Raw genomic sequence first — 17,538 nt, 5'->3', positions numbered from 1 at the left:
TAGTCCCCTAGTTCTGAGACTGTGCCTCCATGTTCTAGATTCCCCAGCCAGACCAAACAAACTCTCCCTGTCATGCCCCTTCAGAATCTTGTATATTTCAATGAGAGCACCTCTCATTCTTAAACCCAATTTACTCAGCCTCTCATCCTAGAACAAACCCCCCCATCCCAGAGACCAATCTATTGAACCTTTGCTGTGCTGCCTCCAATGCAAATGTACTCTTTGTTAAATATGGAAACTAACGTTCCATGTTTACGCTTCTGAAGTACCTTGGACCGTTTTATAATGTTAAAGGTACTGTATAAATTTCCATTGTTGTTTGGAGGTCTTGTTGAAATAAAGATGGCGCAGAAGACTGGTGCAGGTTAAAGTGTCATGACTGCTGCTGGGATCATGCACAGAACTGAATGATCCCAGCTGCCTGTGATTGTAAACCAGTTCTATACTGAGGAAGTGAATCCTTTCCAATAGTGAATATTCAAGGAGTTTGATGGAGGAAAGGCAAGTCAATGTGTGTGCAGTCAAAAGTATCTTGCACTGCCTGGAAGCTTTCCATATGTGCGAAACTTTGTGCTTACTATTTCTGCTTCCCTCTGTCAATAGGGAAGGCAACTTAAGTGTTTCTCCTGCTGTATAGAGCCTCGTTAGCTCCTGATACATTGAACTTGGAGATGTTGCTAATGTCACCTCTTGCAGCCTGAAAAGAGACTGTGCCATAAAAGTTGAGGGCGACAAGCAGGATGACTTTTCCAGCCACAGGCAGTGCTGCCCATGCCCGGCTGCCAGACTGCAGTTGTGGCTGCAGCACCTAGCATAGCTCAGTAACAACATATTTCAACTTCAAGCAATGTGTGAGGTATGAGAAGTGATCCCCAAAGGTACAGTGTGGCTATGGTCTCTTGCTCCTTCTTTCCTCTTCTGGCAATTTTTCCTGCTCTTTCAAGTTTCCATTTGTGCCCAGTTCCTTGAGGTGGCCTTACCAAGTCATCTGTGTCAAGAGCCAGAAGGAGACAATACAACAAGAACAGCTGGAATCCTTTCTGCACAGACAAATTAAACTTTGAACTGAACTAGAACTCAGCAAAAAATGCCTAAAAGTCAAGCAGCAGCCAAAAGTAGTAAAACAATTTCATAAAAAGCATGTGGAACAAATGCATAAGCAAGGAAATTTTTCTAAACGTTTACAAATCACTGGTTAGGCCCCAATGTGTCCAGTTCTGAGCATCTCACTTTAGAATGGGTGTCAAGGACATGGAGAGGGTGAAGAAGAGGCTTACTGGAATGGTTTCGGGGATCAAGAGCTTTAGTTACGTGGAGTTGCTGGGATTGTTCTCCTTAGAACTGAGAAAATTAAGGGGAGAATCAAAATATTCAAATTTACGAGGGGTTTTAATAGTGTACATAGGCAGGTTTCTGCTGGCAGCAGGGTTGCAACTAGAGGACACAGATTTAAGCATTTTATACAGTAATTTGTTATAATTGGAAATGTGCTACCTAAAAGAATGGTCAAAGCAGATTCAGTTGAGTAATATAAAAGCAAAATACTGCAGATGCTGGAAATCTGAAACAAAAACAAAATGTTGGAAAAACTTAGCAGGCCTAACAGCATCTTTTCTCTAGCTCTGAAGAAGAGTCATATGGACTCGAAACGTTAACTTTTTTCTTCTCCACAGACGCTGTTAGACCTGAGATTTTCCAGCGTTTTCTGTTTTTGTTTCAGATTCAGTCGAACTTTTGAAAGGAAATTGGATAATCATTTGAAAAGGAAAAATTTGCAAGGCTTTAGGAAAAGGGGAGGGTAGTGGGACTAATTGTATAGCTGTTTCACAGAATGGCGTCCTGTGCTGTGTGACTATAATTATGTGTAACCGGCAACAGACCTGCATGATCCTGGTGAGCAGTACTTCACAACGTTCAGGATCATGTTAGGCTGAGTGAGGTCAGCACCTGGCATCCAATTCACTGGGAGCATTGAAAGTGACAGTTTCCAATCAGCACTAGACACTCCTCTTGCTGATTATCTCTCTCTTTGACAAATGGCTGCTGTACAATAATCTACTGAGCACTCCCTCCTTTACCAAGATGGCATGCTGCACACTTCCTGTAGGTGGTGTCTATGTACATGGATGCCATTTTGGGTCCTTTAGTTGCAGTGAAGTCCCTGAAGAATAAGTGCAATGCGTCCCAATTTCTAGGCCGATATTTTTAGTTTTAAGTCTTCTAAAATAAGCAAAGCAATACAACCATCTTATCCATTTCTTTAAAAACAGTACCATATATTAATTAATCATCTTGAGAGGCATTGAACTTGAGTCAGACTACACTGACTTGATCGCACCAACCTCTCTGCCGCACTGAACTCTGGCAGAAACCTAGCCACTCCCTCCTCCTTCGGCACTGTGACACATACAAATATACATACACAAATACACACATATAAAAAGACTATGTTTGCAGCCAACACGGTGCATGCATAATTGTACTGCTTCACCCTATGATGTCATTGCGAGTGATGGAGATCAGAACTTTACTCATTCCCCCAACCTCGCTGTGATATTCTTCCTCTCCATTTCTCATTTTTTAAAGCAAAATTAAAATTCGTAGCAGTCCTAATGAGAACTGAAACTGAAGAACAAAATTAAATTAACAATCCTAGAGAGCAGAGATGCTCCGAGGTTCTCTGATGAAGCACTGGATGGCTCAGTGCAAGAGGTGTATAGGAGGAGAGAGATCTTCCTCCCACAGGGGACCAGAAGGCCATCTGGACCGATGTAGTGAAAGAAATAGGAGCAAGTTGCTGTAGCGGTTACTGACAGCAGTCTAACCGCAAATACAGGAAGAAGTCCATTGACCTCACACAAGTGGCCAAGGTCATTGAAAGCACCTTCAAATGCCATATCATTACAGATAAACCACTAACCGCACACATTACTCACCATCATTGACTGCCCCCCAACCCCCCCACCGCCCCCCACCACCACTGACTCAACTATCAACATTCACTATCAAGCACGACTCACATTTATAGCTACATGTTGCCCTCACTTACTTAGAGGCCTGAGATCTACATCTCTCAGCTTGCACAAACTGCTAGCTATTCAACTATCACTGGCACATTACCTAAATTGCAAATCACTCACTGACACACTGTCCTCCCTTTTTCAGTGCAGGGTGGCATATAGCGCAGGCAGCAGCACCTAACTGGCTGGGAAATAGACATGGCTTCATGTCTTAACCCCCATGGAGGAGATGGCACTGGCAAGCATTGGTGTGGCATGGCCAGTGGTGGGACTGAGACTATAGAAGATGATAATATCTCCCTACCTAATCCAGCTTCTCTCATCCCCTCATCCCACAGTGCTTTCTGGTATACAAATGCATGTGGTGCAGCAGGGAGTAAGAGAGATACAATTGGAGGGAAAAAAAAGGATTGTGCCCTTTTTTATCTACGTAAGATTACTAAAGCTCTCTGGTTTTCTGCTTCATTTTTCAGGTTGGCTCTCATCATCTGCGGCTGACCCGAGGTATTGAAGCTGATGCTCCTGCTTTCGACAGGTAATGTGCTTTATTGATATTAATCTTGCCATACAAACAATACTGAGTCTGCATATCAAACAATCTCCTAATTATCAAGTAATGCTATAACTTCAACAATTTGTGTGGGAAAGCATCCGAAGGTGCTTCACAGGAGCATTTTAAAGCAAAGTAGAATACCAAGCCATTTGAGGAACTATTGGGTCTTGGCCAAAATGGTAGGTTTTAAGGAGCATCATAAAGAACGAAAGAGGTGTAAGAGAGCTTAGGGCCTAAGCCAGGGGTTTCCCAAACTGTGGGTCATGACCCTCAATGGGGTCACAGAGATAGTGTTTGCGATCGTGAGCTTCTCCCCCTCTGAGACAACAATGGTGACTGTGGAAAGGAGAGTCTGGCGAGACAGCTCTAGATTCACTGGCTTCTTGCCATCAAACAGCAAGGGGTAGATGGTGAGCCCAAAGTGCTCTTTAACCTCAGAAACTACTTTTAGCGGCGGGCCGGAATGCTTGTGTGACAATTTTCTGCAGGCAGAGGCAGGCAAGTGTAACTCAGTGACTTACTGTGTGCAGGAAAAACTGGGAAGTCATATGGCTAAGCTGGGAAGGTGAGTGGCGGCTTGAAACTTTACTGTGCTTCTGAGGCTCCTTACCCTGGGCTGGCAACTCCACTTCACAGGTATCAGCAACTGGACCAAAAGAGGGGGTATGGGAGGGTGGCGGAAGAGGGGCTGATTACAGTGTGTGTGGGAATGGAAGAGGGGCTGAATACCATGTGTGTTGGGGGATGGCAAGAAAGAGGGCCTTCGCTGAGCCTTCTATCACAGGGGAATATGGAGAATTTGGCTGAAACCTATCTGAGTATACAAAATATTAATGTTTTTACAAAGTACTTTAAAAACACAGACTTTCGTACTTATATGATGTATTATTAAATGCAAACTTTAACAATTATGTACTGAATGTTACTCTGCTGCTTTATCACTTTTGTTTTTGCTGCTTTCTGGGGTCATTTTAATTTTAAACATGGTCACATTGGAAAATAGCTTGGGAAGCTTTGACCTAGATAGCTGAAGGCACAGCCACCAATGGAGGAGCAATTAGGATCGTGGAGGCTCAAGAGTCCAGAATTAGAGGAACGTAGATATCTTGGAGGATTGTGGGGCTGGAGGAAATGAGAGAGATAAGGAGGAGCATAAGAACATAAGAAATAGGAGCAGGAATAGACCATATGGCCCCTTGAGCCTGCTCCCTCATTTAATACGATCATGGCTGACCATCGGCCTTAACTCCACTTTCCTACCTGCTTTCCATATCCCTTGGTTCCCTGAGAGAGCAAAAATTAGTCTGTCCCAGCCTTAAATATATTTAGTGATAGAGCATCCACGACCCTCTGGGGCCGAGACTTCCAAAGGTTCACAATGAGTGAAGAAAATTCTCTTTATCTCAGTCCTAAATGATCAGCCCTTTATCCCGAAACTGTGCCCGTGTCCAAGATTCCCCAAACAGGAAAAACAATATCTCAGTATCTACCCTGTCAAGTCTCTTCAGAACCTACAGAAGCTACAGACCAATTTTGTTTTTTCAAATTTAAAGCACGTTGGCATTTAAAGCACTCGAGGTCATAACACTATAGTTCTCAAGTACCGTTTTCTTCAGTTTTGAAAGCATTGTGGCACTCTCTCCAAGGGGAAAGTACTCTTGTGCATCTCAATATTTACACATTGGTGGTCAATGTAATGGTCAACTTACTTTTGCAGGAAGAAACCCTGTAATCAATCACTGCAGTAAAAACAGATCTAACTTATAATACAGCATCTAACTATTGAAACAAGAAACAGTTTTTTTGTATTGGGACAGGGACTTGGTTGACAATTCCTCTGAGGTGCTGTGAATCATGTATATTTACAGAAGGTTTCACAAAACCTCTCATTCTTCTAAACTCCAGAGAGTATAGGCCCAATTTCCTCAGCTTCTCATTAGTTGATAATCCTCTTATCCCCTAAACTAGTGAACCTTCACTGCACTGCCTACAATGAAAGTATATCCTTCATTAAATTTGGAAACCAAAGCTGCACACAGTACCAAAGTTGTAGTCTCACCAAAGCCCTGTACAATTATAGCAAGACTTCCTTATTATCATCCAATACTCTTGCAATAAAAGCCAACATGCCAATTGCTTGTTACATTTCTGTGTTCCTTGTGCAAGTACACTTTAATCACTCTGAACATCAACATTTACAAGTTTCATGCCTTTTAAAAAATGTTCTACTTTTCTGTTCTTACTACCAATGTGAATTGTCTCACACTTGCCCACATTATATTCAATTTGCCATCTTGTTGCCTGCTCCTATTTCGTATTTTCTTATGCTCCACCTTATCTCCCATTTCCTCCAGCCGCACAATCCTCCAAGACATCTATGCTCCTCTAATTATTAACATGTATTTATCTCTCTGCAGCCTCTTTTGTGTCTTCTTCACAGCTTATTTTCCTACGTAGCTTTGTATTGTCAGCAAACTTCGGCCAGGATTTTCCAGTCCCACTAGTGGTGGGCATCGCTGTGGATGGGAAAATTTGGAGAGCGGCCAAAATTCGACTGACTTTTAGCTGCTCTCCAAATATTCCCGTTCCGCCCCTGACAATGGCTGCTGCAGGCGGAACCAGAAAATCCCGCTTTCAGATACATTGGTCCTGATTTTTGCTGAGCTGGGCAAATTCAGGAGCCCTAAAAATGGTGGATGGGACCTGATTTTGGGATTCCACCCCCATTCACCTTTCCGGCAACTTTTGCAGGTGCAGGATAAGGCTGTGAGTAGCCAGTCCATATTCAGTACTCCTGCTCTTGTTGGCTCCATTGCTAGGGTGGGCATTTCAAAACCTCCCACCCACAATTTTTGTGGAATTGGGGCCCCTTCTGTAAGTATGAATGGTTCACAGCACCTCAGAGGAATTGTCAACCAAGCCCTGGTCCCAATACGAAAAAATCTGTTCCTTAAGTTTCAATAGTTAGATGCTGTGTTATAAGTTAGATCTGATTTTGCTGCAGTTATTGATTATAGGGTTTCTTCCTGCAAAAGTAAGTTGACCATTACATTGACCACCAATGTGTAAATATTGTGATGCACTAGAGTATTTTCCCCTTGGAGAAAGGCCACTTTGCATTCGAAACTGAAGAAAACGGTACTTGAGAACTATACCGTGTTATGACCCCAAGTGCTTTAAATTTGAAAAGACATTGGTCTGTAGCTTTCACTTCACAGCCAACTGCTCTTCAACTGCTTTGATAGACAAGCTATATGGCATAACTTAGAAAAAACCTAGCCATGTTATTTTAGTTTCAAAAGGCTTCATTGTCTGGAGCTGTGATGGTTTGTTTTGACAGCTGAGCACATAATCAATGCTTAGCTGAGTTTCAAAAGCTCCTAAATCACTTATTTCAATAAGGAATTGTGTAGACAGTTTGATCGTTTAAAGAGGTTAGTAAAGGATTATCTGTCTTTGAGGTGGTTACTAAATAGATGTTTGTTTGCTGTTGCAACGGATTAATCACTTCAGAGGATTTAGTGTTTGTTGAATGGCTCTGCAGCTTTCTCTCAGTATGCATTGTGTTTGAGTGAGAACTCTATTAGATTGTTAAAAGTTTAAATTTTTTCATGTCTATTTCAAAAGCGTGGCTCCTGAGGTCTCCCCTTGGTGGATACTGGGTGAGTGGCTATGGAGGATAGATGGAGGGATATGGGGGGCATGATGGTGTATGGACTATGATGGGGCATGGAGGTTTGAGATGGCAAAGGGGTATGAGGAGCCATGGAGTGGGAGGTTATGAGAAGATGTTAAGGGGTATGGGGGGCATGTGGGGTGGTTTGGGGGTGAGGATTTGACATTCAACATTCAACTGGGCTGGTGTCCCAGTAAACAGAGATGGACCTTCCAGCTTGTCAACCACGCCATCTGCACCACCACATTGGCATCTTGGGCTTGCCTCGGGAGGCAGCATGCCCGATTCCGTCCCACCCCCGCCTCCCCGGAATGAAAATACGATGGGCTGGGACCTTTTTAATGGAGGCAGGCCTGCTGAGTCAGGAAGTTTTCCGATTCACGTTCCTGTTGGCTCCATGAAAATCATATCTCTTATTGTTGGTCTTTAAAAAGTCATTAATATAGATTGTAAGTAGCTGTGGCCCAAGCACTGAATCCTTGTGACACTCCACTCCACAGCTTGCCCTTTTAGCCCTACTCTCTGCTTCCTGTCTGTTGTCCTGTTCTCGATCCATGTTATTACGTTACTCCGATTCCATGAGCCCTTATCTTGTGTACTAATCTTCTGTGTAGTATATTATCAAATGCCTTTTGAAGCAAGACCCTGGAGGGATTTTAAACAATAGATGAGAATTTTAAAATCAAGATGTTGCTTAACCAGTAGCCAATGTAGACCAGCAAACAAAGGGACGAGGTGAACAGTACTTGGTATGAGTAAGGACTGGGACAACAGAGTTTCGAATGACATCAAGTTTACAGAGGTTAAAATGTGGGAGGATGGACAGGTCTGCATGAGAATAGTCAAATCTAGAGGTAACAAAAGCACGGCTGAGGGTGGAAGTTTCCCAGAATTGCACTAAGTGCAGTAGTGGGCGGGTAAAACAGAGTCCTACCTGCCGACGAAAATGGTGGGTTTTCATGCCGTATTGTCCCAAGCCTGCCTCATTATTTATTCACTTCTGCGAAACATGCCATTTCCATGGCGAGTGGGCTCTCATTCGCCCTTCAGGAGCTGGTGCACAGTATCTCTGGTCACATATGCTGGTGTGATGGGGGCCAGCCCCATCCTAAAGGTGCTGAGAGCACACAGAGAATGAGAGAACACTGTGGTGCCTGCCCACGGCACCCTGGCAGTAATGACCAGCACCTCCTAGGTGTAGGCATCAGTAATGTTTCCAGGGAGTGTGAGGCTGGACCATCACTGTGGTCTGAAGGCTGTACAGAGCACAGGGAAGAGGCCCTGGACTGAGACACCTGCCTTTATCTTGTGCAGAAAGGTTTCACATCTGATTGACAAGAACACTGTTCAACAGAACAAGGAGCCATCGGCAGGGTGACAATAGTGAACAGTATGTACGAGTTACCAACATCCGTGCCCAGGCTGTGCAACTACTTTTACTTAACTTTCCTAACCCTGCTGCTACATCTTGGAGCACTTGGTGGCCCTTTGATGCCTCCGCATTGCTTTCATGGGCAGGCAGGCTAGGAACCCGACCCCAATCCTATCACTGTGGCTGCGCCTGATCTTTCTCAGTTGTAGAGGCATGGTCAGTTTATACAGGTGTCCCTAATGTGTGGCCACTTCCCTCACTTACCCTGACCCCCACCTCAATTGCCTGTGCACTGGATGCAGCGCCAGGGCAGCACTTGACCTCTTTCCTGCCCCGCTGACAATGGTCGCTACCCTTTGCCTCAGCAGTTACCTCTGGAGTCAGGCATCGGTTGCCCCCGGCACCCCTGAGGCCTGTAAACAACAGGTGAGCTGTGGAGAACACTGCAGCTCACTCACCTCAGTTCCCCCAAAGTGAAGGCCACCAAGTGCATGTCGCCTGCGTGCTGTTGTGAAACATGTCAGCGTGCATTCCCACCGACGTGGACGGACATGGGGCTCCAAGAGCCTGGCGGGATGACCTTTTAATTATAGCTAATGTATTACAATTAGCTCCCCGCCAACCGATGGCGAGCGCTGACGGCGGGCTGAGTGGACGATCACGACCTGCCTTCATGCCACCTTGAAGCAGGTCGCGCCATATTTTCTGTCCATGCCACCTATCGTGCCCGTGGGCTCAGAAAATTCCGACCTGAGAGTTTCAGCTGTAGGTGAACTGTTTTGGGGCGGAGTTGGGCAATATTACAGAAGTGGAAATTGGAGGTTTAAGTGACGAACCAAACTTTGTTGTGTCCTTGGCAAGTTAAATACTTGGTATCTTGGTTCTGTTATTTTCTAGATAAAGTTGAACCAATGCCTGATTCAAGCAGTCTAAATTACTTACCACCCCAAACATTGTGGATGTACCTACACCACAGGTACTGCAGTGGTTCAAGAAGGCAGCTCACCACCACCTTCTCAAGGGCAATTAGGGATGAGCAATAAATGCTGGCCTAGTCAGTGACGCCATATCACATGAATGAATAAAAAAAACTCCACATTGACACACTCTCAACTACAAGGGCAGAATTTTTCTGTCGTCAGACAGGTGTGCGCCTTACCCGATCGAGAGTAAGATAGTGTGTGAGTGAGTTGGGTGAGCGTCCCGACGTCATCGCGCACTCTCATTGCTCAGCAGGCACGTGCGAGAGGCAGCAGCATGCCCGCCGACAAATAAAAGGCCTATTAAGGATCTTAATTAATTAAACCTGATTTTCTTGCTGCCTGTCCAACCGTTCGGTTGGCGGACGGGCGAAAAGGCCTAGTGGCCTTTAGATTTTTTATGAAACCTCATCCATGGGTGGGATGCGGTTTCCAACAGAAGTTGAAAATAAAATAAAAATGTTTAAATCTCATTTATAACATGTCCCTGCTCATGTGGCAGAGTCACATGAGGGGGCATGTTCACCTTATTTTTTAAATCTTTAATTGTAATGTTCCGAATCTTCAGCTCCCTGAGGCAGCTCTATGCCTTCAGGGAGCTTTCACTGTGCACGCATGCGCAAACTTCCATGCTCGCCCTCCTCCTGTCCCCACCATGGCAGCGCTCTGCCATTGATTTGCCAGCCAGCGTGAAATCACGTTTGGGGTCCGATCGCAGGCTGCAGGTTGGTTTTGCGACCACTCCCAGGCCCACCAGCCGCGCCCGCCCAATAAGGGCAAAATTCAGCCCCAAGTGTTTTTCTCACTTCCAGAAGAGTGCAAGTTTTGTTCTTTAATCTTCAGGCAAATGTTCCTATACCCATTGGAGTTATATATTCTAACTGTATGATTGTGCTAGAGAAATTTGAAGAAATCCTCATAACAAAATTCGAAGTGCAAGTAACACGTGTTTATTTATTTCTGATGCGTCATTTCTTTTTGCACCTAAATTGACTGACACTATATTAATTTTGGCATTTCTCTTGAATTGTCAGTAGAAAAATGAAGATTAGAAGTAATGTCTTATTTTTTAGATGTCATTTTAATGTTTGAGAATTTGGTTTAAATTACTCTTCAGTGCTCTACAACAATCTGCACAGAGCCAGTGGTTAGACAGCTGTGTAAGAATGGCCAAGATATGAAAATCCTGTTGAATTCCATTCTGTTCTACATTTGTCCACATTGAAGGAGGTGAGATTGCTGAATGTGGTTGCAATTTTTATATTATCCAATACTCTGTTATCCTTGTCCTTAACTTGTACAAGTACTGTTCACCTATCTTCCCTGTGTTTGCTAGCCTGCATTGGTTACCAGTTAAGCAACAGCTTGATAACTCAATCAAAACTGTCTGAACAATTGATCCAAAAATGCTCTTCATCCAATGCTCCACAATGACATTAATAAGCTTGAATAACAGCATTTTCTGGCTCAAAGGTGGAATCATACAACAGAGAAAGTGGTCAGTTGTCCCATTTTGTCTGTGCCAACTCTTTAGTCTCACTCCCCAGCTTTTTTCCCCAATATTCTTGTAAACTTCTATTTTTCAAGTAAATAGCCAGTGCTTTTGTGCAAGTTACTATTGCATCTGCTTCCACCACCCTTTCAGGAAATGAATTCCAGATCATCATAACATGCTGCATTAAAAAAAACTCCTTGTTTTTTGCCAATTGACTAATGTCTGTGTCTGTCAATGGCATCTGTTTCTTCGCATTTATTCTACTTCCCTTGTCCACAAAACTGTATTCTCTCAGTTTTTTTGGCAAATCTCCTGTGCACCCTCTTCAAGGTATGACATCTTTCATGGACTGTGGGGCCCAAAATTTGACACAATACTCTGGCTGTTGTCTAGCCAGCAGTTTGATAAAAGTAATAAAAGTACTTGTCATGAAGCTATGAATGCATATAAAATTATTGGAAATTATTTTTTTAAAAATAGAGGTTTAGCTTGTGGGTGTGCCTTAATTGGATTAAAGCCAGCTAGGCTGGGTGCTTTGATATGTATTAGTTTTGAGATGTAAGAGAGGTGGGGTGCATTTGCATTTTGTTGAATAGAGAACTCAAGAAGGGGAGTAAAATCTGGCACCTAGCTAGCAGAGCCCAAGCAATGTTTATATTACTAATAAAATTGGGTATTATGAAGGAGTTTTATTGTTAGAAGAGGTGGAGTTCAAAGGGGCTGGTGATACAATGAGAATTTACATTGAATAAGCTGTGTTGGGTATAACAGATAGCAGTTTTGTGTATGCAGGGCAGAGGCAATTTAAGATTAAAGCAGCTATAAACCTACAACTGTCTTTACAGGAGCCAAAGTGAAAGGAACCTCATTTTGAATTTGTAAGGTGAAAATGCTTTACCTGATGTTTGGTTAAGTCTCTGGGTTGCTGTTGCCTTAATGGAGATTAGTTTGGGAATTTGTTAAAAGTTATGATAGTAGTAACATGTGTATATGCTTAACTTGTGTAAATTAATAAATGTCTCATGTAATTTGGTATAAAAACCTCTCCAGATCTGGTGGTCTGATTCCTGAATTTAGAGCTACACCTCAAACATACCACCTAAAAATATAGGTTATGACAGTTGTTTAAAGTTTCCCTCTGGGATTTTTAAATAACTCAGCTTTACCAACTTCTGTGTCATTACAATTGGTGGCTATAGCGGTATAAAAATATTTCTAATTCCTTGATTCGTTTGGAATTGGTGAATCTTAAGTATCTTAAGTATGTATGAATCTTGAGTATGAGTATGGGAAGCATTTTGAATTCAGGAGTTGGTGAGGTATTTTAGAAGTGGTGAGACTGTAAGATGGCTTTGGTAATTGCTAAGACTTGTCTGGGAGTAGAAGATATAGAGGTTTCCTCTACATTGGAGAGACCAAAGGCAGACTGGGTGACCGCTTTGCAGAACACCTTCGGTCTGTCCGCAAGCATTACCCAGACCTCCCTGTCGCTTGCCATTTCAACACTCCACCCTGCTCTCATGCCCACATGTCCGTCCTTGGCTTGCTGCATTGTTCCAGTGAAGCTCAACGCAAACAGGAGGAACAGCACCTCACCTTCTGACTAGGCACTTTACAGCCTTCCGGACTGAATATTGAGTTCAACAATTTTAGATCATGAACTCTCTCCTCCATCCCTACCCTCTTTCCAATTTTCCCCCTCCTTTTTGTTTTTTCCAATAATTTATATAGAATTTTCTTTTCCCACATTCTTCCATTATTTTTAAGTGTATTTCCATCCATTGTTTTATCTCTACCTTTTAGCCTATTTCAATCCCTTCCCCCCACCCCACCCCCACTGGTGCTATCTGTACCTTGCTCGTCCTGCTTTCTACCCTTAATTAGCACATTCCTTAGATAATATCACCACCTTCAACACCTCTTTGTCCTTTTGTCTGTGACATCTTTTAGTTATCTCCACCTATCACTGGCCCTCTATCCAGCTCTTCTTGTCCCACCTCCCCCATCTTAAACTAGCTTATATTTCACCGCTCTTCTATTTTTACTTAGTTCTGTTGAAGGGTCATTCAGACTCGAAACGTTAACTGTGCTCCTCTCTGTAGATGCTGCCAGACCTGCTGAGTTTTTCCAGATATTTTTGTTTTGTTTTGAGTAGAAGATATAACTCTGATTGGGTTGGAGAAAATAACCAAAAGTAAGTTAACAGAGTTGGCAGATAAGTTAAAATTAAGGTTACCTGAGGGGGCTGGGAAATCGGATATAATTAAAAGTATAGCACAGCATCTACAGTTAGAAATGAAACCTGACACTCGTGAGTCACAGCTGGAGGTAGTGAGACTTCAGTTACAATTGAAAATGCTTGAATTTGAACAAGCAAAGGAACTGAAAAATCTTGAACTTGAAGCAAAGGACAAATAAATGGCTTATAAAAGGGAATTAGAAATTGAGAAGATAGAGAAAGAGGAAAGAGAGAGAGAGAATTCCAACTGAAAATTTTGACAGTTAAAAAAGAGATGCCAGAGTAGAACCCAGTGGGGAGATGTTTAAATCTGTACAAGCTCTTCCAATGTTTCAGGAAAAAGATATTGAAGCATTCTTTATTTCATTTGAGAAGCTAGCTAAACAGATGAAATAGCCACAGGAAACTAGGATGAAATTATTACAGTCTAAGTTATTAGGTAGGGCGCATGAAGTATATACTTCGCTATCAGAAGAAATGTCAGTGAATTATGATGTGGTGAAAAAGGCTATTTTGAGTGCATATGAGTTGGTTTCTGAAGCTTACAGGCAGAAATTTAGGAACATGAGAAAACAGCCTGGGCAACCTTATATTGAAGGAGTAGTGCAGGAGCAGGTAATAGTAAGTGAGGTTCATGGAGATGCTAAATCTATTCCATTGTGGAAGGTAAATTTAAAGAGCAAATGGAAGAATGGTGAAGTTATAGTTGGAGTGGTGGAAAAATTGCCCATTGCAGGGGTTCAATTTATTCTGGGCAATGATGTAGCTAGATCGCAAATGTGGGTAATGCCTATGGTAGTTGAGCAGCCTGTAGAAGTGTTTTCAACAGAGGTGTTACAGAAGGAACATCCTGGATTGTTTCCTGATTATGTTGTAAGGAGATCAAAGACTCATAGGGAAGAACAAGAAAAACAAGATAACCATGCAGTGCGAAGGCAAGAAGAAGATGTCAAAATCCAATTAGCTGGCACTGTGTTTGATAACATTGTTCAGGAGGAAGGAATACAGGAAAATTCAGCTGAAGTGTTTAACTCAAGGAGGTTAGTGGAGTTATAGAAAAATTATTTGCAATTAAAACAGTTACATCAGAAAACTTATTCAGAAACAGAGGCAAAATGTATTCCAGTATGTTATTACCTTCGAGGAGATATTTTAATGAGAAAGTGGTGATCGGATTATATCTCAGCAAATGAAAGCTGGAGGGAGGTGCATCAGATTGTTATCCCATTAGGGTATAGAAATGAGATTCTGAGGATTGCTCGTGAAATTCCAATGGCAGGACATTTAGGAATTAGGAAAACAAAGGAAAAGATACAGAGGGTTTTTTTTTGCCAGGATTGCATAGGGATGTAGTCAAATTCTGTGGAACCTGTTAACTATGTCAAATAACAGGAAAACCGCAAGCAGTGATTAAGCCGGTGCCTTTAATCCCAATACCAGCATTTGAAGAACCTTTTACCAGGGTCAAGGTTGATTGTGTAGGACCCCTCCCTAGGACTAAAAGTGGAAATCAGTATTTCCTGACAATAATGGATGTGCCTACCAGGTTTTCTGAAGCGATACCTTAAAGAAATATTACAACTGAGAAGATTACGGAAGAGCTAATCGAATTTTTTTACAAGATATGGTTTAACTAAGGAAATACAATCAGATTAGGGGTCAAATTTCATGTCGCAGCTATTTCAGGAAGTAATAAACAGTTTGGGGATGAAACAGTTTAAGTCAAGAGCTTATCATCCGGAGTCACAAGGAGCTTTGGAAAGGTGACATCAAACTTTAAAATCTATGATAAGAGCTTACTGTCAGGATTATGCACAGGATTGGGATACAGGAATTCCATTTTTGTTATTTGCTATTAGGGACGCTCCTAATACATCGACTGGTTTTAGTCCTTTTGAACTAGTTTATGATCATGAGCTAAGAGGACATAGAAACATCGAAACTAGGAGCAGGAGTAGGCTATTCGGCCTTTTGAGCCTGCTCCACCATTCAATATGATCCTGGCTAATCCTCTATTTCAACGCCACATTCCCGTTTTCTCTCCATACCCCTTGAAGCCCCTAATGTCCAAATATTTATCAATTCCTTTCTTGAATATACTCAGTGGCCTGGCCTCCACACCCTGCTGTGGTAGAGAATTCCACAGGTTGACCACCCTTTGAATGAGGAAATTTTTCCCTATCTCAGTCCTAAATGGCCTGCCCTGTATCCTGACACTGTGGCCCCTGATTCTAGACACCCCAACCAGGGTAAACATCCTACCTGCATCCAGCCTGTCTAGCCCTGTTAGAATTTTATACATTTCGATCAGATCCCCTCTCATTCTTCTAAACTCTAGTGAATATAGGCCCAGTCAAACCAATCTCTCTTCATATGACAGTCCTGCCATCCTTGGTATCAACCTAGTGAACCTTCGCTGTACTCCCTCTGAAATTGATTCATGAGAAATTGGTGAGTCAAAATTCAGAAACTTCTCCTGGATTACGAATCAAATTTCAGGGCAAGATTGAACAGGGCATGTGAGTTTGCTAGGGAACATTTAAAGACATCACAGCAAATGATGAAAGTGAAAGCAGATAAGAAAGCTAAAAGTCGCAGTTTTGTTTCTGGAGAGAAAGTACTAGTTTTGTTACCAGCACTAGGTGATTCATTAAATGCAAGACTTAGTGGGCCTTACAGGATTGAAAAGAAATTGACTGAAGTAAGTTACTTAATAAATATTCCAGATAGAATAAAGAAGCAGAGGGTGTGTCATGTAAGTATGCTTAAAAAGTACTTTGACTGGGAAGATGAACAAAAATAGGTATTTGTGATGGATGATGAGAAAGTAGTAGAAGCGCAGGACTCTGAAATTGATTTTCCTCTAATCAAATTGGATAATGAGGGGGTGCTTGAAAATTTAAATGAAATATTGAGTTACCTTCCAAGCAAGTGTCAAAGTGATTTGGAAAAGCTATTGCAGTCACACAAACCTATTTGTGGAATAAGTTAGGAAAGATACATGATGTATGTGCAGAAATATCATCTTCAATAAGGCAACAACCTTATAGATTAAATCCAGCAAAGTTATCACAAGTTTAAGAAAAAAGAAATTGATGTCATGCTTCAAAATGATATCATTGAGTCGAGTTGCAGTAACTGGAGTTTGCCTATTGTACTGATACCAAAACTGGATGGAACACACACATTGTATGTGGACTATCAAAAGGTGGATGCAGTGACAAAAGTGGATTCATATCCCATGCCACTGTTGGAAGATTGCATTGAGAAAGGGGGACAATTGAAATTTATGACTAAGATTGACTTGCTAAAAGGATATTGGCAGGTATTGTTGTTGCAGACAGCAAAGGAGACTATAGCAGTTTAAAGTCATGCCAGTTGGTATGAAGAATGCACATGCAACATTTCAGACTGACAAACAAAGTGATTGCAGGTCTATGCAATTGTGCTGTTTATATTGATGATCTAATCGTTTTCAGTCAGACGTGAGAGGAGCATTTACAGCATCTGGAAGAATTATTTACTCGACTACAAGAAGCTAATTTGGTGTTGAACTTGGCTAAAAGTGAATTTGCAAAACCGCAATTTATGTTTCTAGGCCATACCATTAGACCTGGTAAGGTGGCTCCAAGAGATACGAAAGTCAAGGCTATCATGGATTTCCCAGTGCCTACAACAAAACAAGAATTTTTGAGATTTCTGGGCATGAGTGGGTTTTACGGAAATTTGTACCAAATTTTGCCGAGTGGTTGCTCCACTGACTGAACTATTAAAGAACAAGATGTTTCAATGGACATTGGAGTGTCAGAATTTATTCGATAGTTTGAAAATTGTATTAACTCCGATACCAGTGTTGGCAGTACCCAATTATGCCAAGTAATTCAAGTTGGTCATTGATGCAAGCGATATAGGCATTGGAGCTGTACTGTTACAAGAAGATGACACTGGATTAGAAAAACCAATAGGATATTTTTCACAGAAGCTGAATGTACAACAGATGAGATATTCAATGATCGAGAAAGAGACTTTGCGCAGAATTTTGCCGTTGGCGAGCAGGGGGCAGGGCTCGCTCACCGACGCATAAAATGACACGGGATGACGTTGGGCGGAAACCCCGACGTCATCCCGGTCCATTTAAATTTTCAGGAAGGCGGGCCCACAGCAAAATCAGCTGTGAGGCCATTGACAGGATCAATTACACAA

The 17,538-nt window shown here is 42.3% G+C and overlaps 1 protein-coding gene across 1 annotated transcript in view; it reads left to right on the top strand.

The window, feature by feature from the left end:
* Positions 1 to 17,538, top strand: part of LOC121269593 (synaptojanin-2-like) — a 505,511-nt gene that overhangs the window by 91,758 nt on the left and 396,215 nt on the right. The window contains exon 6 of the mRNA XM_041174296.1: positions 3,494 to 3,555. Within this exon, the coding sequence (XP_041030230.1) occupies positions 3,494 to 3,555 (62 nt within the window). The remainder of the gene's footprint in view (positions 1 to 3,493; positions 3,556 to 17,538) is intronic.

The sequence above is a fragment of the Carcharodon carcharias genome, chromosome 2 (assembly GCF_017639515.1).
Source record: "Carcharodon carcharias isolate sCarCar2 chromosome 2, sCarCar2.pri, whole genome shotgun sequence".
In the NCBI taxonomy this organism is placed as follows: domain Eukaryota; kingdom Metazoa; phylum Chordata; class Chondrichthyes; order Lamniformes; family Lamnidae; genus Carcharodon; species Carcharodon carcharias.
This window is presented reverse-complemented; position numbering and strand designations above follow the sequence as displayed.